This window comes from Corapipo altera, unplaced genomic scaffold, assembly GCF_003945725.1.
Source record: "Corapipo altera isolate COAL_440 unplaced genomic scaffold, ASM394572v1 1, whole genome shotgun sequence".
Lineage (NCBI taxonomy): Eukaryota > Metazoa > Chordata > Aves > Passeriformes > Pipridae > Corapipo > Corapipo altera.
The window spans coordinates 4,062,986-4,089,537 of NW_020884873.1; the positions used below are offsets into that span (position 1 = coordinate 4,062,986).

Here is a 26,552-nt window from a genome sequence, read left to right on the forward strand (position 1 = left end):
GGAAAGGATAGTTTCTCAGTTCACTGATATCATAATTAACAAAGGAAGATATAAGTATGGGGGAACTTAAGAATATATACAGCAAAAAATATCCAAGTGTAAATTTTTACATTTATTTCTTGTCCCCTCCTACAAGTGCTGTTGCTTCTGGTAGGTGATTATCCTGTTTTTACTACATTTAGGGAGGGACATCAGTATTTTAGGACTCTCTTCTTATCAAAACTTGTAACAAAAGAGTTTCTAGAGCAGGTTGAGTGCTGTGGTCCACACGTACTGCAAAATACCTATTTCACTACTTTATTATCGAAGAGGAGGGACAAGTCACTGAAGAATCTTAGAATCATCAAGATATAAGAACCTGATGCCATATCAGCATTCAAGTCAGCAAATCCATGTTCTTAAAATAAGAAATGCAGTTGACCTTAATCTTTCTACTATGAGCTCTGCACTTAACTTCAGGAGAAACAGAGTATTCAGATTTGCAGTAATTAATTCAGTATCAGTCCTAAAGCAGGCACAGAGTTTTCCTGACTTAATTCCCTGTTGAATACAACAACTTAAAATGCAAACAGAAAATCTATAAATAAAAACTGGAGAAAGAGTTGCTTAAGGAAATGTGTATAAAATAGTGAAATGCCTTAATTATAGCCCGGCAATCTGAAATATATAGAACCTTATTTACAGTAATTCTGCTGGCAGTGTTTGCTTGTTAACTACTCTAGTCACTTAATGGATAACAATGAATGATTATATACAGTACCAGTCAAGTAAAGCAATGCAGTATGAAATAAGTATTTTGTCAAATGGCCACTCATAGAATTTTGGTCTCTTAAATGAGGAATTATACTTACTGAAGTCAGGTGCTCTGAGCTAGTTGCCAAAAATCTGGATATGTATTAAAAAAAAAAGAAAGCTCTTGGGAAACATACTTGTGGTAAACAAATAGGCAGTAGTGAGTTTTTTCCTACAAGAGTATAATGTCTGGGCCACTTTACTGACTTCAGGCTTCTAATTTGCAAAAGCTGTACTGGAGCAGCAGTCTCCATGTGGAACCTTCATACAAACACTTCATCTTCATTACAGAATAGTCAGCTCTATTCTACATTACAGAATAGTCAGTGATAAAGGGAATGCAATTTATAAAACGAATACCCCTTCTTAAGTTACACATCACTGTTGTTTGTTGGTGTTCTGCATTACCACTGACCATCTTAACTGTATAATCCTTAAAGAGTATGCTGTCAAAAGTATGTCCTTACATTAAAGAAATTCTTTTACCTTTTTTTCTAGCAGAAGAAGTTCCATTGCCATAAAAATAATTAATGGTAGCAAGAATACAGTATAGTCTGGTGCTGCACAGCAAACTATAGGAATAAATTGTTGCCAGCTTATTTTTTTAAAAATATTTTAAAATATGTACAATATTAATTACTTTCCTTGAAGGGGACACTGTTCATCTGCAACATTTCATCCAACAAGCTTTTTCCAGAAGACATTATCAAATTTCCTCTCCAATATGCATTCCATATAGTCACTCTATTTCAATTACTGTCATATGGTGTGAACATGGTATGTATGAATATGTAGGCCACTTGGGCAGTTTTCCAGTTAAAATCTCTTCATTTGTAAAGAGCAGGCAATCTTAAACACACAGTTTGCAATGATATTTTATCACAGAAACTAACAGATCTTATTAGCTTGTGATAGGAAGTGTCTATTGATAAGTTCCTACAGTTACATCCTGTAGAAGGATTGTCTTCTTGTTAAGGCATGGGACAAAGGAGCCATGAGGTCTAGGCTCTAATCAGGAGTTTCCTACAGTCTTCCTGTGTCACCAGGAGCAGACAGTTGATGTCATGGGTGCTGGTTCTCACCTTGCTAATATTTGAATAGCATTTATCCACTGGCAAAATTAAAGGCTGCTTTTCAAGGAAAACTGAATTGCTTAACATTTGAGAGTGTTGAGGTTAGTGTCTTTCCCATAGAAGATACTATAAATACAAATATAGTTGTGCTTTAGCTAAAATGTTTGTCCTATCCATCAAAATTACATCAGTTTCTAAGAAAACTCAAAGAGCTGCCATAAATTGTGCCTTCATGTTTCACTTTATCCGCTGTTACTGTTCTACAAACAAAGCGGTCATTGTTTTTAATGTATTGCAGTAGAAGTCTTTATTACTTCAGATGCAAACTTAAAGCTCATTCAGGTTTTCAGTGACCTGGACTCCAGCCTTTTTTCTGGATGCCAGGGATCCCCAGTTGGTCATACCATGGAAGTTCCAAATAAGAGAAGAACTAGTGCATTCATCCTGGCACGGGCAAAGTGGTCCTGTTGACTACAGTGAGATTATTCTCAGGAATAAGGGCTGCAGGCCTAGAATCCTAGAGATCAGCTACCAGAATCATATTTTATGGAGACTTGTGGTTACTGATTCTAAAAGTGATGTTTTTTTCTAATATGAGAGAGATGGTGGTTACAAGGCTGCGCTTGTAACTTGCTTGCAAGAAGTGTATAAATGAAGCCTTGTTCTGTTTGTGAATGCTTCACAGTTTTTCTAATGAGAACTTGTTTTTCTACATGTTTCCTTCTAAGTCTCAGGTTTTTTAAGGCTAGAGGGACTGTTAGATTGTCTAGTCTGACAAAACAAGATGTAAAATATTATTGGGCATAATAAACTCCTTGTTTAAAGTTCATCTTCCTAAAACACATCTGATCTTGACTGAAACATCAAGTCAAAATTTCTCTAGGCAGTTCCTCCAAGTGTTACCAATGCTCTCTGAATAAAAGCAATATATTACTTACCTATTAACTTTCCAGGTCTTAACTTTCAAATATTTATTACTGTTCCTTGATACATGATTTACTTACCTGTCTTCCTCCCTTAGGCTAAATACAGAGCATAGCAAGGATGGGAGTTTTCAGAGGAAGTTAGCTGGTTTCTGTGGCCATGGGAAAGAACACTGTAGCTTTTCAACATTTAGTGTATCTTCTCTAGTCTCTGTGTGGTCCACAATTTTGGGATGAATTCATCCAGCTTGCTATTTTTTGCTTGGTGAATAAAGGAAACACTGGTTCAGGCAAGGTCCTCTGCCAGAGAGAGTCTCTCTGCACCTTGGCACTGGGAGCCAGGGCAATTTTTAGTAGGAACTGGGTGTGATAAAGGCAAATGGTGGGTAGAACAGTAATAATTCTCCAACTCTGTTAAGAATTGTAAAGAACAAAACAAAATAAACCCAGAAATAAACCAAAATACTGTCAGTAAATCTCAGGATCTTAACCTCTATTGTTATTATCTGAAATTATCCTAAAGTGAAAGCCAGCAATTTCACCTTGCAATGGGTTCTTTGGGCAAGGTTTTAAAGGAGGTGATTGACTTTGTGTTCAAATATTATCTTTCTTTTTTTCTGAAAATCTCCCAGTTGATGCAAACAAATGGCACCTTAAAGCCTTTGCTGAAGTTTAAATGTACAAATTAGCATGTCCCTTTGAAATGTTTGACTAACAATCTTTGAAGGAAACTCAGACAAAGAAAAGATGAAAATCAGGCATTTGTTCCTTTCAAGTATGTAATGAGAAGCTAAATGAAGAACTTTTTTCATAGAATACCTAGAAGGCGTTGCTACCAATCACTAATGAGTGCAGCTCCAATTCTAATTTCTGTAGTTAAGTTTTTATCTATGTTTCCAGTATATTTTAAAAACTATCTTACAGTAGGATATATGTAAAATGCTTGTTTAAAGTGAATTCCTTTTTCTTCCTAATTCCTCATGTCCTTTTTTTTTTCAATTAAAAAAACACCTGAACAGATCCAAATTTAATTCTTTCTGCAGTCAAACACTTCTCATGCCTTATATAAGCATAAATTTTAAGGTAAAGAGAAATAAATTCATGTATTCCGAGTGAGAGAATCTCATTTTATACCATTTTCCCCTCCAGATTATGCAAAAAACAAAGAACAGGGCCATTCATGTGTATATTTTTAATGATGGTTCTCAGAATAACAAAGAAATTGAAGTGTTGGATCAGTCAACAGTTCAGGCACTCAGGCACAGTGGTTTGTAAATTCATCGCTGTGGTATCTTCACTGAAAAGCTAGTTTATATCAGAAACAAATTTATTGCAGTAACTGACTCGGTTTCCAGAGCCACCTGTCTCTATCTCTCTGTGGTTTTTTTAATAACAGCTCTTAATCTCTACTGTTCACTAATAAAAATATTTTAATAAGAGATAATACTGTAATTCAAATGCCTATAGATGCTTGAATCAACTATCTCTGCCTATGTAATTGCTAGCACTTTGTTCAACCCTTTTTAAAATTGCTATTAAATCTCATTCTCATTTTCTGTATTAATAGAACAAGAATTCATTTTTACTGTACCCTCCAAGCATTAATGAGCATTGTTAACATGTAACAACAATGCCCAAGGGGAAAGTTTTCAAAGCTGGCCTAACCTTAAGGCTTTGCTATTGATGTACTACAGAGTCATCAAGCCAAGAGCTCTTAGAGCTAGTCCATTTTGAGAGTTCAGCTGAATATTTCTGCTTAATATATTGGAAGAACTATAAATGGTTTGGGTGGTGGCCTAGGGAGAAGGGGGATTTTTTGTTTAATAGCTTAAGAACAGAGGGGCAACATTAAAAAATTAACGATACCTCCTGCTCATTTTAAAGTGTATCACATTGTGCTTTTGTTCTGATGATTTTGCTTCCATACAGATTTTCATAAGAGGTTAATGAGAAAACATTAACAAGGCATGCAATATTACACATGGGCAGGGGAGCTGAAACATAGTCATTTAGTTATAAACAAACAATAGATGTTACTTTTTAATTGCTTTTTCAGAAGCCCAATTCTGCCTTCCTGAAGAAGTATTATCTATCTTATTAAATTCAGGATATTATCCTTATTTATTATGTATAGCAAAAATGAACCTGCCTAAAGCAGTAGTGCTTCACTGATTCCAACTGAATGCCTTGGTCACAGTAAACTCTATAGATTAAAAGTCCTATATGAGTTGTAGTGCAATAAAGTGACCTCCTGGACTGCTAGAATTTGACATTGAGTCTTTAGGTTAGCTAAAGGTAGCAGAAATGGTTTCAGGGGTCTCTGGGGTAAAAGTAGAGGCTCAAGAACAGGGTATTACAGCAGTGATACAGAAAAACATCATTTTCATTGCCCTTTTTGAGGTCTTGGTTTCATTACTGTGAAGGGTATAAAGGTGCATTTCAGATAATGGTTGAATGTTTCAACAGAGATCTATTCATACACTGTTCCAAAATCTGAAACTCTAGTGGAGAAGCAGGGGTAGAAATGTTCTTTGGTTTGAATTCAGTTTGTCTATGAAATGAATGTTTAAATTGTTGTCATTTAGCTGTCTTGTTTTGCAGCACTTGGTCGCACCATTGCCCTTTCCTTGGATATAAGCTAAAGGTCATCGTGTCCTAAAACAACTAAATATGAACAGACAAGTTCAATAATGTTGAAGCTCAAAATTATTGACAGTCCAAGAAATGTGCTGCATGTTGTATATTTCTCTCCAGTTTTTAAATTCAGGGAATATAGGGGCAAACTTACTGATTAAATAGGATTCAGACCCTTGCAATTTCATAACCTCATGTTTTTCAGTTTAAAGCCGAGCTTTTTCTGTAGAATTATTGGTTTCTGTTGCAGGAAGGGACTTTCAAGAGGGTACTCTAACAAGGGACCTCTTATAAAATTTTATTTAATGTTTGTTTTTAATTCTCAAAATAAATTAAATAGGGTTGCGGTGTTGAATCTGATAACAGGAGGACAGAAGTTTTTACAAAGCATGAATGAAGGCTTTATAGATTTTCTTCCACCCCTCCTTCCATGTTACTCCACACTGTACTGTGTGTTTCATTCTCTTCAGGTATATCTGTCCCTCAACTGAGAAAATGGCATGCATTTGACATTCCATATATTCCATTTATCACCTGAAAATATGACTTTCTCCTGGGCTGTTGCATAGGGAAATTCGTCCCCACTGCTTATTTAGTCATTGTCTGCTTTGCATGCACTGTCAGAAAGATGGTTGATGACAGTACTGTAGGGAGGAACCACGGCTTCCAACACATTTCTCGGGGAACACTAAGGTGTAAGATGTGCAGATTCTTGGACACTGTGTTGTGCATCTGTTTCATATAGTTTAGTTCTCCTGATTCTGTCTTTGGACCTCAACAGAAGGTTGAGAGTTATGTTTGAAGTAGAGGTTTCCCTCGCTTTTCAAGGCATAGATTCAGTTTGAAAAGTCTTCCCCAGAATTTCTCACAGAAATTTCTGGAAAGCTCAGTCCTCAGAAAGCCAGTCCCTGTATGATCTGTCAGTGCTCTCCGGTTGGTTCAGGACTGCTGAATGTCCAAACTATGTTATTTTTACCTTTACATGTGAACTAGACATACTGTCTGATAACTAATACATAGATTAGCAGCAATCTCGAACCTTTCCTTTCTAATGGCTATTTGACTTTCTTTTGTCTTTTTCCTGTAGTTGCCTCAATCTGTTTTGTCATTTTTTCAGTAGGGAGCAAAAGAAAAGGAAAAGCTTTGCCTAGACTTGCTCTGTCACCTCCAGAGTCCAGCTCTGTTTGAGTTGTTCCTGAGTCATGTATCCTATTTCTTAAACAACCATTGCCCTTCTGATGTATTAATTCATACATAATGTTGGCTTGGTTTTCCTGCTGCAGTTCTTCTCTGGTTCACACAGACACTTGTTCCATTCTCCCTGCTGGATTTAGTCTTCTTTAAAAAGAATGAATGGATATGAACTTCAACTGATAAATACATGCATTTGAATCTGTGAGTGATTTGTGGCTGGATTGTTTTTGATGACTTTTATCTGTAGCTGATTTGCATCTATTTGGCTCAGACTCACTGGGAGTAACACATAGAATAAATTAATAAATAAATTTGAGGAAAAGGAAAGGAGAGAATGGATGAATGAATGGATGATAAGGAAAGAGAGGGAGACTAAACAGAATGGAATGGATAAATGGTGATTAAGAAGTACAGAAAAATAAGGAACAAGCAGTGGTCAAAGTAGGGAAAAGAAATAAAAAATATTCAAAACTGAAAAGAATAGAAAGTGTGAAAATTATAGAAAGTGTGAAAAAGAAATAAGTAAGAACTTGGTGTCTGATTACACAAAAGTAGCAATGGGCTACTTTTAATTATGTGAATTATGTACACCAGAGGAGGGAAGAGTTTGTATGGGGAACCACAAAACAATGTCCAGAGTCATCCAAGATTCACAGCAGTAAGTCTTGCCCATTTGATCAAGTTAAGTGTTTGCTACAGAGCTGTATTATATACACTGAACTCACTGTAGCAATGTCTCTGCATCTTTTGCATGGCTCTGTGTGGATTTCTCCTGTAATGAATCCTCATTTTCCTCTTTCAGACTTGCTGGTTTGGGTTAGCATTTCTTTGTGCCCTCCAATCCGACCTCTGTTCTTTTATCAGCATATAAAATTAACTGAGATAAAACAGCAAAACAGCTAAGCACTACTAAAAAGACTTCTTAGACTTAGTCACATTGAAGCCCCCTTGTTTTTTCACATCCAGTTCAATATTCCTGCATGTTGTCCCTTGTCACTGTCATTTCAGAAGCTCTGTTAGCACCTGCAGGCAGAGAGTACCTTCATTCAGTGTTACACATCACACGTGAACTTCACAGCACTAACCATACATAGTGTGAGTCTTTGAAACTGATACTGTGGCTGAGGAGGGAGAGCCTTTGTTACTGCACTGCCTGCTCTCTCGGGCACCTGACTTTGGAATTCCTCACTGGTCACAAAGCAGCAACAATTGCTGCTTCTCCTACCCCCATGTTTATTTTTTCCGTGTTTTATTTGGAGGTCAGGGGAGCTCCCAGGCACTGCTTTCTCACTGCTTTTGACCTTCGTCCAATAAACTCTTACTGTAGTGCTAAACTTTAAACAGATGACTGTGATTATAAGTATTCACATGTTAATAATGAAATATGTGTTTAAAGTGCCTTACTGGTTTAGTTTTGAAGAGAAAAACATTTCCATTGTGTGTCTGCTTTGCATCTATCACAGGAAGGGTTCTTAGACTTAATTGGAGTTCCTAATAGCTAATGGACAGTACTTTACCATCGGTATGTGTGTATTTATATTGACTCTAGTGGTTCCCCAGAACCCAACTGAGAGTGGACTCCCACAGTAAGTACTAAAAATTTTGGCATTCCCTGTTCCAAACACCTTACAGCCTGTGCAAAGAGGGCAAACATAGCAAGTAAAATAAAGAAACATGAACAGAGACCATCATGTGAATTTCACAGGAGTTGGTGCGTAGTATTGGTGGAAATGATTTTATGCCTAAATCATCTCAGGAAAGGAAAGATTGCCCAGTAGCTCAGCCAAACCATGAAGATTAGCTTTTGTTCCTTGTTTTGAATCCCTGGACACACAAGGATGCTGGGACATTTCTCATGGTGACGTCTCTCATTCATCCCCTGAGGAATGAGTCACAGAAGTTGAGATGACAATTCTTGTCTTGAAATATACATGTGTTAAATAAAAAATGCCCATCAGAAGGAAAATATATCCTCTGCAGTAGAAGTTTTGAGAAGATTAATTATTTATTGATGATGTCTCTCCTCTCTTCCCCCCTCACCCCAATTTTTTTTGTTTTGTTTTGTTTTTACAGCAGTTGTATGCTGCCCAACTTGCTGCAATGCAAGTGTCTCCAGGAGGCAAGATACCTGGCATACCCCAGGGTAACCTTGGTGCTGCCGTATCCCCTACCAGCATCCACACAGACAAGAGCACAAACAGCCCTCCACCCAAAAGCAAGGTACTGTACCAGGCCTGGCAGCACTGCCTTCCTGACAATGTGGGGACTTGCATGTGGTTTTTTGTGAAGGGTCTCTGTGTGCCTCTCAGTTGCAGCAGCTCTGTTCTCAGGATGGCTCCCCGAAATGGGAGCGTATTTGTAGTGCCATTTTTCCAGTGGGAAGACCCCAGTGCAGTAATACCAAATGACCATTCATACACAGTGTCATTAGCAGACCACCTCAGCTGAGATCCTGTGGGTTCCCTTGCCGTGTCCTGGCTATCACAGTTCTGTTTCTTCCATCTTCAGTAACAGGTGACAGCTCAGCCTCCTGTTCCAGCACACAACTGTTGTTTTCTTGCAATGTGGAGTCTGGTTAGCAGTGTGTCAGCAAGAGATGAAGAGTGTTGGGGCACCTCATCTGTGGCCAGATTCTGTCCTGGAGTAGAGCTGGAGTTTGTGGAGGAACGAGTACAGACTGGGGAGTGATATGCTGGAGATCAGTGCCACAGAAAGGGACCTGGGGGTCCTGGTTGATGACAAATTCAATATGAATCAGCAGTGCCCTGGCAGCCAGGAGGCCAACCATGTCCTGGGGGCATCAGGCAAAGTGTTTCCAGCCGGTTGAGGGAGGGGATTGTCCCACTCTGCTCTGCACTGGGGTGGCCTCACCTTAAATATTGTGGCAGTTTTGGGTGCCACAATATAAGAAAGGTATAAAGCTCTTAGAGAGTGTCCAAAGGAGGTAAACAAAGATGGTGAAGGGTCTTGAGGGGAAGTGTGTGAATAGGGACTGAGGTTGGTTGGTCTGTTCAGCCTGGAGGAGACTGAGGGGAGAGTTCACTGCAGTTACAAGTTCCTCATGAGAGGAAGAGGATGTGCAGGCACTGATCTCTTCTATGTGGTGACCAGTGACAGGACCTGAGGGAGTGACCTGAGGTTGTGTCAGGGGAGGTTTAGGTTGGATATTAGAAAAAAGTTCTTCACCTACCCACAGAGTGGGTTGGGCGCTGGAACAGGCTCCCCAGGGCAGTGGTCACAGCACCAAGGCTGACAGAGCTCAAGAAGCATTTCGATGATACTCTCAGGCACATGGTCTGACTCTCAGGGATGGTCCTGTGCAGGGCTAAGAGTTGGACTCAATGATCCTTGTGAGTCCCTTCCAACTCAGCACATTCTGTGATTCTGTGAAGTCTCCAAAGCAGTGTCTGTTTTGTCACAGAGCAGAGCTGAAATCTGTCCACTGAGTGATGGGTTCTGATGAGTAATCTTGGTCATAGCTGAGCAGTTCAGTCCATACTCAATTAAGAGATCAAGCTTACAGCTGGGAGTCACACCTGTATAATGCCCTCAGTGTGTGATTAGCTATACTGAGGGAAAAGGCGCAGAATGGGTGCAGTCGAAGAAGGTGAGCTCAGTGTGTGCCACAGCTGAGCAAAATTAACAGATCAGCATTGAATGGCACATCTTAGGTGCTGCAAAACAACCAGGAAGAATTTAGCTGAGGAGTGCTGGGAGAAAGCGGTCCTATTTAGGTGACAACAAGAGCTTCATAAAAATGTGTCCTTTTTTTTTTGTTAGTGTCCTCTAGCATGCTGTCCATGTCCTTTATCACATTAGGAAAGGTTCCTTGAATTGACAGTAGTGTCTTGTTTTTACCCTAACAGTAAAACAGCACAGATTAAAAATAACCAGACAAATAAATAATACCATTGTCAGCTCAGTGAGATACATGTTCAAGGAATAAAAGACATGACTTGAAATCAGTAGCTGTTGTGTTAATGAGTCAAGCTCATCTATGCTGTCTTTATTCTCTCCTTAGTGTAGACTTTCTGACTTCCTGAAGTTTATCCTTGGCTTGATCTCTTCACTTAGAGTAAGGAATCATAAAGCTGTGCAGTGCTCGATGGTAGAATTTTTGGGGTATATAAAAAAAAAAGTTATACCTATGGTTAACAAGAGATTTTTGTGCATTTCACAGGGGGGTTTTTGTGTGTGGTTAGTGGCTTGTAAGATCTCCTACACTTAAAATCCCGGTGTTGTTCTCTTGTGCACAAGCAGAATGTCTGATGAGATCTAAGTGGCACAGTGTGTATTTTGTGGCAACTGCAGGATTAGAAGGCCTGCCATATCTATTGGTATCATCGAGTATAACCATCTTAACTGGCAGCTGTCAAGATCAGCTCTATCCTCCCTTAGTTTTATTGCTTTTTCATATTTGTAGGTGTTGCAGTGCCTTTGGCTTGCAGGTCTGCAGGAGACAAACAAAACTTACTTGCAAATTGGGAAAAAAAAAAAAAAATAAAAAAGTGGGCCAAAAGGAAAGGAAGGGGGCTCCAAAAGGCTGTAAAATTGTGCAGCGTAAGCCCTGTGATGCATGCTGTTTTCAATCTGCTGTGTGCCAGTTGGAGGCTCAGAGAGAGCGCGAGAGAAAGAGAAGGGATAATGCTGAGAAATGATAGAGTGGCTGTGACCTCCAAGCTCAGCCTGGAAATCCAAGACATTGATTTCACTTAGCATTCCTGCTGAGAAATCCGGCGGAGTTCAGTTGTAATAAAAGAACAAGATTCTGTTCTAATGGTAATGGCGTATGACAGACATATCACTTTGTCTGTCCTCAGCACCAGGGAGAGGAGAATTGGAGAAAGGTCACCTGACCTGCCTGTGCTGTTGTGCGAGTGCTGTTCTGAGCTTTGAACCCCAGCCTGGAAGCACAATTATTTATAATACTAAACGATAAAGAAACCTTTATAGAGCCTACAGTAATTAGAATAAAGCTTATACAATAGTGCAGTGGCCTGGCTCAGAAAACGCGCTGGCAAATCTGTCACAATGGCAGAAACTGAAGCTTATGTGTTAAAACTAAACACCTTCGTTTGTGTCTGTGTGGACCTTCCTTTGCTTTTTCAGAGATTGTTTGTGTTCAACATCCCCAAAAGTTTATTGTGTTTTCTGATTTCTTTTAAATTTAATTTTTCTAGCTGTTGTCAGGGAGTACCTGTCTGAGTTTCCCAGCCATTTTTTAATTTATTTTTTTTTTAATCCCCAGCAGCAATTTGGTTCTTGAAGCTAGTTTGTGGTGGTCTTTCTCGCTGCTACTGTACATCAGACCTCCACAGATGAACACTTAATGCCTTAGACAAGCTTTCAGTAAATGCTGTTTACCGAATCTCTATTTTCAGCCCGCAGTTTACACTGGCGCAGCTTTGGTAATACACTCAAGTGTTTGGAGACAAGGAGACAGCCTTACCTGAGAGTGTGTCAAGCTACTGGCAAACATCTAGGTCACTTCTGAAAAGCTGTGTTTTTTTCCTCTCTTGTGTAGTGTTAAAGTTAGTGTGCTGCTCTTTGCAAGGATTCTTCAAAGTCGGCCTCAGCGGCAGATGGAACAACTGTTGGCTCTAGAAATGCTGAGAAGCATCAGGGGGAGTTTGCCAAGGATCATCCTTTAAATCTAGTAAGACTTGAAAACATCCCTGAAACTCCTCAAAGACCTTGGCAACTCCTGTTTTGGCAAACCTTTTATCAGTGGCCCTCACCAGTGTTTGAACACTGTGCTGGACAGGCTACCCTGGCATCTTCTGTCGTCTCGCTCGCTTTTCAGCAGATGTGACCTGGAACAGTCAAATTCACTTCCGAGGTTTCTGTACTGTAACTTTTAGGAAGCCATGAGGCAGAGATGCCATTATGCTGTGCTGCACACATTCTGTCAAGTTTTGGTTAGGAAACTGAGCTGGTGTCGTACATTCTTCCAAGAAGAAATCCGTGCCAGAAAAATTGATTTAAGAAACAGAGCTAGTGGAGCCTGTCCAAAAGAAAATGCGTGTGTCTTGCGGAAATGGATTTTAACACAGCTTCTTCTTGAGCAGTTTTAAAAACAGCCGGTATGCTAATCATACCATTCAAATTTACCAAGGCCTCCTCCACAACCCGTTTGAAAGGCAACTATCTTTGAAGTTTGCCAAATTGTGCTGGATTTCCAAAGTCTGTCTTAAGCACATTTTGCCTTTGATCGTGTAAATGCTTGCATGCTGCTCTGTTGGGTGTTCAAGGTGGTTACAGGCTCCCAAAGTAAGTAGGAGAGAACAGGCATAGGTGCAGATAAGAACTAGGCAGAGTAACCTCCCAGCCCATCTCGTGGTTAACTTCAAGCCTCTTGCTTGTACAGGGCCATGCACAGGAGTAAAAAAAAAGCAATGCTAAAGGGAATGTGTTTATCTAAATTATGACCTTTACCATGCTACCAGGATTCTCACCTGATAGCTACAGTCTTCACTGGCTTCAGATGAGGCGCATTATTCTCTTGAATAAGGAGGGCAACATCACCCTCACTTGTAAACAGCTGGGGCCCTGTTCATTCTTGCTTTTGTTCCTTGCTTTTTACGTGGCATGTATAAATATAGCATCTAGTGCCTGCCTGATGGAATATTCTAGCCCTTTCCATGTAACCTTTCAAGTACAGTAATTCTGGAGTGAATTTTCAGTGTAGCTTGTAAACGTAGCTAAATGATTCCCTCTATTTAATGGAGCACAGTGCATTGTCTGTAGCATCTGTTGTGAAACAGGAACAATTCAGGGTGAAATGTGACAGGAGAGAATTCCTGGGCACTTTTCTTTTAACCTTATTGTGACCTCAGCCCCAACACTACTCACAGTAGTGTCTCCATCAATGACAAGAGCACACAGATTGTCCAAATCAATTTTTTTTTGTTCTTTTCAAATACTTCTGGCAGTGATGTTACTATTTGCTCAGCAGTAGCACCTGGGAGTTGTGACAAGGAAAGGAAATGTGTTTCAGACAAGCCAGGAACAGCGCTAAGCAGTTGGATATACACAATCAGATTCTCCTCAACTGCAATATTCAGACAAAAATCAGTGTGAATCTTTAACTGAAGACGGTACTTTGTTTTCACATTATCTGATCACCGAAGTAAACAGTGGATTGAAATTTTTTCATGTCACCTATGGACAGCAGTTGAATTGCCTTTGAAGGGTTTAGAGTTTGCCTCTCTACCACAGCACAGACTGGCCTTAAGATGGCCAAGACTCTCCAGAAGAACTTCTTCCATTTTTCAGGAGTATCTGATGATGATGATGCAGCTTGTGCCACGTGCAACAACTGTATCTTTCATCCTGTTCATGGTATACAAATGATAGAAAGGGAACAATGTTGTGCTTACTCCATTCTCATCCAGGCAAGTTAAGCCTCAGGGAACCTACAACTGAGCAGCTGTTGACTTTCTTACCAAGTACATGTGATACCAGGGACAAAATAAAGAAAAAAAAGAGGCTTTGGAAATGGGCATTTTAATTCAGACACACCAGAGGAAAAATGAGTAAATTTTTATTAGGAAAAATAAGTAAACTATTTACTATAGGTAGCTGGTTGTGGATCTTCCGTCACAGTCAAAACTGATGATGGGACTATACTTCCCAGTTTTGGTAAGAATGCTTTCTTGATTCAAGATAAAAGTATAGTGGGAAAAAAAAAAAGTATCTGAAGGGAAGGAGAAAGAAAAAGTCCCCACCCCCCCCGAGAAAAAAACCCACAAAACAATAAAAAGAACGCTCATCTATATGATATTTGTGATTCTCCTTCAGACAAATTGTTGACCTAAACATCATTTTAGATGGCTACCCTAGGCAGCCCTGTTAAGTTGGGTATATTTGTCTCCCTTTCCCTCATTTCTGTCTTTTGTATGATAGTGCAGAATGTGAAATTTTATCCTGAGGAGATCTTGGGGAAGACATTAAGCTCCGTTATGTACATAGATACATCAGCTTACTTGCCACATCACGCTATGACTGTGGCAGAAGCCCCAGTAGACATACAGATTCCTTTTGCCCTCAGAGCTGCCATTTTTGAACATATTTAAAGGAAAATATTTCAGTTCTGAGGATGATACTTGCATTGCTATTCAGATGCAGAAGGATACTGTTTTTTCCTCTTTGTAGCACTTCTTTTTATTCAGCATTAGCAAATATTTTTGGAGACATGAACCAGTTGTTCTGCACAGCACAGTGAACTACTTCAGCTACAAAGAGGACAGATGTGTGATAAAGACTGATCATGGCTGTATACAGGTGATCAAAGGGTTTGATTGTGTTAGATAGGGTCAAATCCCTTTCCCAGAAGAGTAGAGAAAAGAAACTTATGTGAAACTAACCCATTGCACGTGTTAGGTGTCACATTCTAATGGCAGTTACAATCCTCTTTATTGGCAGAAGAACTCAGCAGGTGCTGAATGCCTATTCAAGCAACAGGAGGTTAAGACATCCTTATTTTCATTGGAGGCAGTATTGAGGTATTTTAGAGTGAAGAACAAGAGTTCTCCTAAAGTGGTGTAAGACACAGTGTCCCTGATAGAACCTCGAGCCTGTTTTTACAGAAGTTTTATCTCAAAGATTTGGAAGCTCTTCTGTTTTTGAGACTTTCCAGTCTGGACACAATTCTTTATATGCTACTGATTAAAAAAAAATCCTTGTTAAATTTATCTATTAAGGTTTTCAGCACTGGAATAACAGTTAGCACTAGAATAGAATATTATAAATCAGAACATTCAAAACATTTTTTCAGTGATTGCATTTCCTAATTCCCTTGTCAGTGCATTAAACAGGTTAGAAATTGCTGTAAGATAATTAAGGAAAAGTTAATAGTACAGATGCAGTGATGTATCAGCTGTAAACTGAGACCTCATCTGCCTTATCTGTGCTGTTCTACTTGGCACTCTTTAGTACCCCTGTCCATTCTCAATAGAGACCTTGTAGCTAATAATCTCTTTACCTGGAAGCCTTTTTCATTTGCTGCCTGTCCTTTTGATCCCAAATAGTAAAATGTGGAATTTGTGGCATAATCTTTGAAACTGTTTTCCTCTTCCTTGTTCTTCTTCCTATATGTTACACCCATGAATATAAACAATGACTTTTTAAACCATTTGCCGGAGCACAAGAAAGTGATGGGTATTAATGCAGCTTCTTAAGGTGCTTTTCTAAAACAGAGAATGTGTCTCAGACAATAAAAGTGATGTTAATAGCAGTATCTTAATAGCAGCAGCAGTAGGGACTTACACAGCATTCTGACTGCCTCCCATCCCTCCCTACTTTCCTAAAAATAAATTAGATACATGGAGGGGCTCCTAGGATGCTTTTTCACATTAACCGTCCACAGCTCTTGTTTCCTGATATTCTGTCTCTGGCAGGAGCCTGTCTCTCAAGCAGAGTTGTCAGGCTCAGTAGCCTCTTTTTATAATGAAAACTCAAAGGAAAGCATAACAAAAAGAAAAAGGGGGAAAGAAAACTCTCCGAAATCTCTGGTCACAAAGCAAAATATACACAAATGAGGCAAGACTGCTGCATTTCTGAAAGAGAGGTCTTCAGAAATCAGACAGGGAGCAACAAAGGTGTAAAGCAAAGTGGTAGACAAACAGGCACTGTGTCCTTACTAGTTCACTGCTGTTCTTTGCTGCTGTAGCCTTCTACAATAAGTATGAATAAATAAAATACCCCCTTTTTTCCTACATGGAAAAATTTGTGGGATGGGCAGCAGGTAGCAGTTTTCATTATCTTTGTTGTAAACGATCCACATCATTGGCTTTATACTGAACACCGAGGTTTTACACCAGGCAGTGTTCCTTCCAGGAGGCCACTACTAAAGCCAGGTTCAGTTGCAGAATCCCTCAGTTTTTGGCTCCTAAACTCCTCAGTTTAGAGGTGCTGGGACCTGACTTTTTGTTTCTGCTCTGCATCTTGCCCTGTTACTTAGAAATACCTGAGCATCAACTTCTCAGAAGCTCTTTGAGAGAACTGCCCACACAGTGTCAGTTGTAACAAAGAACTTGAGTTAGAAAGAGCAGCATTTTGCAAAAAAAGGTTGGAATAGTCCCAAACAAGAAAACGGTGTCACAAAGTCAGAATTTTTTTAATGCCACTAAGATAGCTGTTGAGCTGATGTTGCCAGTTGGCCACTAAGTCCTAAAAATAGCAGTAAAAGGGCTTTAGGAGAGCGTGCAATCTGGAGCTGCATAAAGAAATGGAGAAAAATTCAATTTTTTCTGGTTGCAGTGGTTTTTGCTGATCCTCCTTATGTTTGGGTGGGTTTGTTCCGTGGGGAAGGTTGAAAAATTTTTAGAAGACAGTCTTTATGCTGAGAAAAGGGGACCAACTATGGGAGAAATATGCAAAGTTCAGCTTGGGACATTTTGTTTCCTCACTGGGGGCTGCTGAGTATCACAGCACTGACAAAATGAAGGACCAGTATTAGCTTTTAAGTTAAATATGGGTAAAAAACAGCCAGTTATACCAATATCAGATTAATTTCTACTTTCCTTCAGAATATAAAATTTCTACAAAGTAAAGGTCATCATTTATTCCAGAGATTTATTTTTTAGACTCTGAGATGTTAAGAGTCTCTGAAACAAGGGATGTGTTCATTCCAGGAGTACAGGCTTGTGCAAGTAATAGAACTGTAGCAATGTCTATTTCATGGATTGGGAGACAGCTTGAAATGGAGCAGAGAACTCTTATTATGCCAGATCCTTCTAGAAGGGAACCAAGTACTTCACTTCGGGAATCAAACCTTGCCTTTTTGCAGCTTCAGGTTAAGTGTTTGGGCATTTTGTGTTATTAATTGTGGGTATGTGTTAGTAATCAAAAGAAAAGTGCATGGGCTGCATTGGCCCTGTCTAGTGGACAGCAGTGTAGCCATGTTTTGCCAAATGTAGAACTTCTTTTTCACGTGGAAAGTGAATTTCTGAGGTGGTTGAATCAAATTCTAATGTGATCAGTCTAGCAGCTTCCAAAGACTGCTTGCTTTGTCTGCAGGAGGGTGGTTTGCATCCACGTTACATGCTAGATTTGAAATTAACTCCTCTTCACACGTTCTGGCAGAAAGGAGTTCAAACTAAGCAGCAAAGAAATATATTTTGCAGTAAGTATTCCTGTACCCACAGCTCAGTGATAATCATGTAACAAGGGAGCTCCAAAAGTATTTTAATCTGAAACATTTTAATCTCTAATCCCTGGTAACTGTGGATAGCAGAAGAGAAACAACATTCAGCAGCAGAATGGAAAAATCTGTTTAATTTTCAAATTCAACAAGACAGTTTCTTATAGGTTAGTATTAACTTCAGAGTTATATGGAATGCTTGGCAAATATTCCACTCAGGTTTCTCAGAACTACACATTTGTTGTACAGAATGCAGTTCTAATTATTTAGTGTAAAATGAGCTGGTGCAAAAGAGGGATTCACAGACATTATGTGGAAAGCATCACTTCAGAGGCCACACACTTTTCCAAGCACTGTGGCTACATCTTATGATTTTATAATGGATAGCTTCCTTAAAGCCCCAGATCCTGGAGTCATGTGGATATGTGAGAATCTCATTTGAACAAAAAAGCTTCAGGTTGTCATGGCTGAAACTTACAGATTGGTATAAATGTATCTCAAAGGCTTAGAAAGCAGCTAAGAAAATTAATCTGTGAGTTACTATTTTAATCAAGTGGGATTAATTTTCAGTCTCAAATCATGGAAGATTTCATGTTGGCAATTCTGCTAAGGCATAAATACTTCTCAGCAGAATTAGACTTTTTACTATAGAATCTCCCAGTGAAAGTGCTGCTGTAGCATCCAGAGAACATTCGAGAGCATCCAAAGGACAATCAGAGGCAGACAAGCTGATGCAACAAACCATTTTGGATTTTGATGTAATTTGACAGCATTTAAAACATGAAACCAGTTTAAAGTTTCAGTCTTGATGGAGTGCCTTTGTCCATTAGTGCTGCCAGACTATGAATTCAAATGTGTTCTTTTAGTGCTAATGAATGAATTTAGTTTCTGTTTGTTTCATTTTGGTTGCTACATTTTTCTCTGCTGCTTTTAAAGTAAAGATAAGCTATTGCCATGACTGGTATCCCTGGGGGAAAAAAAAAAAAAAATTAAGAAAAAAGTCTTTGATAAAAGGTTGCTCAGTATCTTGACACACACAGAGAGCGTGGAGGGGAAGACCTTGTCTCTAACAGGAACGCTGCAGAGAAGGTTTTTCAGTTTCTAATCGTGATGTTATGGAAGGAATGTAACTTCGAGTATTTCATAACTTATTAGCATTCCTTCAACTTTTTTGAGTGGATGTGCCAGCACCTGCTAGGGGATTCAGAATAAGGGGGGCATTTCCAAGATATGTGTGTGTGCGTGGAGATGAAGCACATGGGTTTGTATGGCTTTCAGCTGACATGCCGGGCAGTGACATGTCACGTCATGAATCAGCCACATCGTGTTACGTGATTCCAGGCTAACAGAACACAACAGGAGCTGCAGAGTGACAAACACAACCCAACATGACATGTCCATGGGAAAATTGGCACAAAAAGCTTCCTAAAGTTGAGTTTCAGGGGTACATTTATTCGTCTCCGAAATGCTCCGGAGAAAACTGTGAAGCAGTGTGCTGGAAAAGGGAGTAATATAGCGACAGAATTAGTGAAGAAGCTCTAATTCAGTGTACAATTAGGAAGAAAACTATGCATGTAGCAATTCTGGAAAGTGTTTTTGTTGTGTGGGTTCTTGTGAATTTCTTTCTTTCCAAAGGTAGCTCTCTCAGGGAGAGCAGTCATTCCAGGTCACTGATTATTTTTATCTTTAGCCATGCTAAAAGCTGTATAGGCTTCAGGTTACAGCTGTAAGTTAATATATTTTGAATTTAGCCGTTGGTTGCCTTGTTAAATCTTGAGCCCTTCTAGTTTAAACTCTTGGGTTTTTTCTGCTTTGCTTACAGGTCAGGATGAGCCCTTTTTGTGCCTATTTCCAATATTCTTAGTCTTCTCTGAAATTATGTTTTCTCCCTTTCTGGGTACTCTTATTCTAGTTTCTGATGTCCACTGAAAATAGAGTCTGCAATTAGAACTCTGAGATTAATCTCTGCTTATTATTCATCATAATTGTGTGGATAGCCTGTGCTGTCAAGGTTTTCTATTAAAGACAGACCAAGTTGGGGGTCAGGAAAATTCAACACATACATTTGGCTAAGAAATGCATGTGAGGTGGCATTTTGTTCATGATATCAGAAGTTTAAATGGTCTCATGTGACTGTTTGTCCACAACCTTTCATGTCTGGATTCACAGCCTTCGAGACAGCAGTTTCTCTACACAAAATGAGTCTTCCCAGTGAACTGCAGCTCTTGGGCAGAAGGATGTGGTGGTGTAATACCTGGGAGACTCACTAGTGTGCCAACCAGCTGCATTTCACTGGGGCTCGTGGGTGAGGAAAACAACAGTTACATTATTTTGGCCTGCATAAGCAGGAAAATAGCACAGCTATTCAGAGGACTGCAGAGCAGAACAAAGTAGACAGAGACTTCATCTTCTGTTTTCCTTTTAAAACGAACAAGATGCTCCAGGATCATCAGAAGTGGTAAAGCCTAGTTTCAGGGTGAAGTCTCACAGTATTTGGACTCTGGCTGGAAATGTAGAGTTCCTCTCTTTGGGGGATCCTCTGGTATCTGTTAAAATGTGGATAAGCACTGGAGTCTTCTCCTGAGGGGAGAGTTTTGGAGCGTTCCTCTTCCCTGCCCCACTGTCCCTCTACACAGAATATGTGGGACATTTGAGGACTTCATCAAACCTGAAGGAGATTGGTTGGTGCATTCAGAATGTCCGAACTGATGACAATTGCCAAACGTATACACAGACCACATGTGCACACTCGCCCACATGCACACACATGAATTTTAAGGCTAAAAATAATCACACATTTGGACAACTCTCAGCAGTTTTACCAGCATGGCATCTTAAATTTCAGATGGATGCAGTATGCCTTGCTACTGCTTGTCCTGGGCTGTTGTTCTTCACCCCCAAATGATTACAGTTTGGTGCTGCGTGGAAGGATTCCCATGATAGTATCATTTGGGACTCACTTTGTAAATAACTTTGGGCTCAAACAGAGCAAAATAATGCTATATAAATACATGTTATTAGTAGTGAAGAGATAAAATTATCTTATGCTTACCAAATATCTTAGTGTCTTGTCTTGATGATAATTAACTGGTGACATACACTTTGAGTCAGTGCTCTAGGATTTGTGCCCAGAATAAGTCACAAAAACATAGCAGCTTAAGTATGAGAGAAAAGGATGAAGGGGGCTTTTTGGTTTTTCCTCCCCTTTTTTTTTTTCTTCTGGATAAGATATAAAAACTGCCCAGAGCTGGCCCTGTTCAGAAATAGCGAATCAGCCTCTTCAAATATTTTTTTTTTTTTAAGATGTCATCTTCCCTCTCATATACTTTTGAGAAGACAAAGAATGTCTTAACGTTTGTATTGAAGTCATCATTAAAATAAAAGAAGATGTGTAGGCATCTGCTATAAATCATCAAGAAATAGCTTGTGGGTAACCTTTGACACAGTTGAACCTACTTGAAATGAGCTAGGGCTGGATTCATTGCCTTCAGTGAAGCCAGTAGGTGGACTAAAGGTCTCCTCTCTCTCTGTCTCCCTCTCCCTTTCCATCTCACAGTGTTGGCTTCTGGGAGGTGAATGTGTTCTGGCTGAGTGATGGAAATGCATTTGGATGTGTTCTTAAATAGACATTTGTTTTATGTCTGAAAAGAATAGGTCGGTCTTAACTGTGTGATACTGGGGCTATTTGAAAGGTATTTTTTAAGGCAGTTGTCTCCCTCAGCTTTACAAGAACTATTTTAACCAATTGTTTAGGCTTGAGGAACAGCATGGAGTATCTATTGTGTGTGGATGCATGTATGTTCTACAGAATTAACAGGGAAATGGTAGATAAAAATCTGCCTAATTTTACATAATAGATTTTTGGCATTCTTGTGATCTGACTTCAAATTCCTGCTGAGCTTCTACAGTATAACAAAAATACTAGTTTTGCAGTTGTTAATTGTAATTTCTAAGATGCAAGGTTTTAAAAGGAACTGAAAGTGTTCAGCATCTCATGGGGACAAACTATGAGTCTTACTAATGAATCCAGCAATTAGTGGTTCATTGTGCCTGCCAGCAATTTGGCCCCAGTACCAGTCCTGATGGTGATTTCATTTTTGCTGGTGTGAATCAGGAATAGGAACTGAAGTCTGTTCACCAGGGGAGGCTGAATACTCCTTCAACACTGTTCTGCTTGTAATCTGTGTTCAGTACAGACAGCAGCAAATAATAAAAAAATAAATAAAAAAAAGAAACTACAAAATATTTCAATTTTATTATGATTATTATGGTTTATTAATATGTTGATTAGGATAATTATATCGTATCAATAGTACTTACTAAACTTATAAGGTTGTAAATGGTGGTGTCCCCATGCAGTTACATAAACATATATATGAGGCATACCCAGCTTGCGTAGAATAAACTCTTTACAAAGATGAAAGAATGTGTTTTCTCCAATTTTGTGAGTAGAGAATTGAGGCAAAAGAGAGGACCCTTTGCTTTCTGTAGCTGTTTGCACTTGTGCAAAACACTAAAATTTTTATTTGGTAACATAACTTTGCAAAGATATCAGTGACAGCGTACAGCAGATTAGATAATGAGCGACTCATTTAAGTTCACAGGGAAAGTTTTTTGGAAAGTCAGGAACTGAACCCAAGTCTCTTTGGCATGACCCAAAAATAAGCAATTAAAAAAAGGCATGACTGTGGCATAGGAAAAGGAACAACCATTCTCAACAGGTGTACTCTCAAGTAGTTAACTCCATGTATGTGATTATGGATGGGGTATAAATATTAAACAAATTCTTCTTCTATGAGTGCAGTACTTAATGAAGGAGTATGTGTTTGCTTTGAACGTTCCCTGCAGTACATTAAACTCCCTTCAGTTTCTGGAACTGATGATTAGATTTCGTCTTGCTACTAAAAGGAGGTGAAATGAAAAAAATACCCAGCAAGACGGAGTTGTAAAATCATTTTGATTTTAGTGATCTGGGATGTTGTTAACAGCACACAAGCCTTGAAGACAGATGAGTTTTGTGTTGATAGGTTTCCTTTGAAAAGCTATTAGTTGGAAAAAACAAATTGTCAAGCAGGTCATATCTACAGTTACAAAACATATTTTGACATTTTTCTTACAGTTGTATGTATCTATAAATAAATACAGTGTATATTATCTTTGCACTGCATATTCCTAGTGCTGTATATGTTGCTGCAGTGTAAAATCTACCTAGGCTACCCAGAGATAACCAGAGTCAGAGAAAGCACAGGTGTGTTTTGAAAAGGAATTTCTTAGTCCACTGCCAGTTGTCCAAGCTGTTTGAAATCTCTTTCTTGCAAGCTCTTTTGACTTTTTTTCTTCTTAAGTTTTCAACAGCTGGGTTTTGGTTATTTTTTTGTTTTGTTTTGTTTTGTATTTTTTCCCCCTGAATCTTAGCAACTGTGCAGCATCTTTGCTTCTCCTGCCTGACCACAGCAGGAGGAGGGGTCTGTTGCTAATTTGTTTTGATACGGTTCGCTTTGGTCTGTATTCTTTTTGAAATTAATTCCTTTTGCAGGTGTGGGGTTAGAGGTGGTGGTGTGCTCCCAGCGAAGGTGTCATCCACCACAGAGAGGAGGTGGGAGGCTTTGATCAGTGTGGCTTCTGTTTTCTTGTTGTTCATTTAAAATGTACCAGTTTGTAATGCTGTTTGGCTTTGCAGGTCCTTGTTTTATTTCCTTCCAAGTCCTTCCCTGTCCTTTCAGGTTTTGTTGTTTTCATTGCTGTTTATTCTGCGTAACATTTACTGGGGATTATTTGTTGGAAGGCGGTGACTCGAGGTTCAATTTAGGCAGCAAACAAAATCCAGTCTAATGTCTATTTCCATTTTTTTAAACAGCCTTGTTATAGGTGGGAGAGGGCATTTTTAAGGACACTACTCCACAAGTTTATTGGGTTTTACTGGGACAGAATTACGTTGAGAGGATTAAAACCAAAAATCTAACCAATACCCAAACTACAAGTCGTCATGCTCTGGGCCACGGACCACTCCAGTTTCTGCTCAGCACAAGTTCAGAATTATATAACAACAGCTCAGACTATCTGACCACTATCTTTTTCTTGCAACTTCTTTTGAAGCAGCTGGACTTTTCAGGAGGTTCAGTACAGTATCAAAGAAACCCTCAAACACTGGTCTGCGTAAGAGTGGCAGTTGCTCTGGTCTTCCTTATGACTCAGCTGTTTACTTACTGTAAGAGATTAGGCAAATCATTTAGCCACTTTGTGCCTTATCCTTCCCATTCGTAAAATAAGACAAAAGCTGTCAGTCATTATGAGCTTTAATTAATTAATATTCCTACGATATGCTGGAGAAGTGATTTTTCCCTCTTGCACCTTATTGCTTGCTGTGTATTTTCAGTGGGGGCAGTTTGGAAGAAGCATTCTTTGTAGGAAGAATCCTCTCCCTTCCTGTCCTCTCACGATTTTGTGATCCTCTCTAATGATTTTTACCGCATGTAAAGAGATTTGCATGGTTAGAAGTATGAAAAATCAGTTGTTGTCTTCCCCTGAAGATTTGCAGTGTCTGCGTCAATCCCTGCTGACCTGTGCCTAAATCACTCTTCCTGCTTAGCCACTGACTTGAGCCGCCTTAGGGAAGCACTTCATTAATAGCATTATACCAAATAAATAGGTACAGCAGTGATGTGAGAAATACAGCTGAACAATAATTATTAGATGCAAAAAGCTAACAACAGCACCCAAGTTTGACATGATATACAGACTAGCAGAATTCCAAGTGGCTGGTCTCTCTGCACTGACTCATGTTTTATCTTTACTCAGCATGGACCCTTCACTTTTCAGGCCAAACCTGCCAAGATTTGCTCAAAAGCAGCTTCACTGAAGCTGTCTTGTAAATGGGTCTACTGAGTTAAATTTTCACTCACTTAGAGATGCGGAATGAGAAGGAGCTTTTTCATTGTGAGGTTCAAGCAAACGCTAAAACCTTTGTTCCTGCAGTTTTGTTTCATGCTGTACTGAAAATCCACATATTAGGTTCTAAGACGTGTGGTGAGCAACTCTCACTTCTGGTTGTTTCAGTTGAACATGCTTGAATGCTTGAAGTTTGGATCCGGGTTGGGATAAGCATCCATAAGTCATCAGGTTTCCCTAGAGGTTGGTGTGACTGAGAACTCATGATCAAGCAAAAATAGCCTAGAAATCTCTTACCAGCCACTTTGCTCAAACATATTGTGCTGTTTGTCTGTGGAGATTATCAGGAGAGTTCACAAGCATAGTGGGCGTTTTGACAGTCCAAAGCCAGCCAGAAGCTGCAAGTATGGTTTGGAGGATGCATCTGTGAGGATTTGTGAAACTAAACGAATGAATTTTGGGTAAACACATACCCTTCTGCTCATTTTGCTAAGCTGCATGCCCTGCTGTATTCTGTTGGCCAAGCAGCCTGCCTGGTGCTCTACAAGACCCCAAAGGGTGAGGTCCCAGTGCAACACTTGTGTTTCCTGAAGACTTTTAAAAAATAGTTGCTTTTAGGGTTTTGTGTGCAGAGGTCTGACCACTTGTGACAAAACAAAGGCCTTTGTCCCAGGTCATCATCAGATGTAGCCTTTGAAGGGGAGTTACATAGCTTCTCCCTAGACACTGCTTTTAGGCTGCCCTGCAGCTGAAACATCCCACACTCTTCCATGTCTGAGCTAGCTGGAGGAGTAAAATGATCCTAGACTTGTTTGGCATTTTCTCCTCTATGAGTTCAGCATCTGTATTCTGTGGCTTATAAAATAGAGAGGTATGATAGAGTAAGTGCTGTGCATCAGATAAAAAGGTTGTGGGGCAGAGGGGAAGGCACCCAGCTTCCAGGGCCTGCATGTTTCTAAACAGGACATTTTGCATGCTCCTCTTTTGTTCTTCTTATATCTGGTTGTGAATCCTGCATACAGCTCAGGAAAACAACACTGGATACGAAGGGAAAACCACCCAGCAGCTCTCTGTGTTTTGCTGTGACAACGTGTGGACCAGACAAAATGAAAAGCTTGGGGTTTCCAGGGCAGCAAATTAGTCTTTGTAACTTGCAGACTTCTTTCCTGGCAACTAGGCTTCCTGTAAAGAAAAATGAGAGGGGAGGATGTTAGGGATCTTTCCGAGAGGACAGAGTTCCCAGAGAATATCCTCACTGAGAGCCCCTAGTGTTGCAAAAGAAGACTGGGTAAAAGTCCTGTCTGCCCCAGGTACTACACAGCAGGTTCAGTCCATGAGTTCCTACACTGCTTTTCCCCATGAACAGGAATGGAAACCAGGCAATGATACTCCCAGCTTATAAATCAGCATTTGGGAGTAATTTATTTGTTGAGTAGTCCCCTAAAAGAAGCAGACCAGAGAGCAAAAAGAGTATTTGTCACAGGGCAGCTCAGTTACCCCCTTTGTTTTGAGTCCCATGAATAAGAGTATTTGAGTTATATCAGTAAAGTCTGGAGGTATTAACTGTGGTTGGATAACATGCACTGAATCCAGGAAGTGTCTGCCTTCTGAGAACGACAAAAAGCAACACCACTAAAAAAAGCTGCTCTGGATGTAGAAAAAATCCAGACAAAGATGTTTCTGCAGCTATCATAGAAGGAAAAGTCTGTGCACTTCGAAGAATCAGAAAGAAAGAAGACAGTTCTTCCTAATACCTGCCCTCTGCCTTGTCCTTGGTACCTTTTCCTTTCTAACCAGTCTAGTCATACCTTCTGCTTTTGGTGATGAAACTCCTGGGCAAGAGTATGATAAACTGACTTCCCTGAACCTGAAGAATAATTCTCTTGTGTTTATTATAATATCATA

General features: G+C 39.6%; 1 protein-coding gene across 16 annotated transcripts in view; it reads left to right on the top strand.

Annotated features, from left to right (window-relative positions):
- SOX5 (SRY-box 5) overlaps positions 1–26,552 on the top strand; it is a 640,197-nt gene that overhangs the window by 570,191 nt on the left and 43,454 nt on the right. For all 16 annotated transcript variants that reach the window (XM_027659186.1, XM_027659196.1, XM_027659172.1 and 13 more), the window contains one exon: positions 8,690–8,836. In XM_027659186.1, coding sequence (XP_027514987.1) covers positions 8,690–8,836 — 147 coding nt within the window. The remainder of the gene's footprint in view (positions 1–8,689; positions 8,837–26,552) is intronic.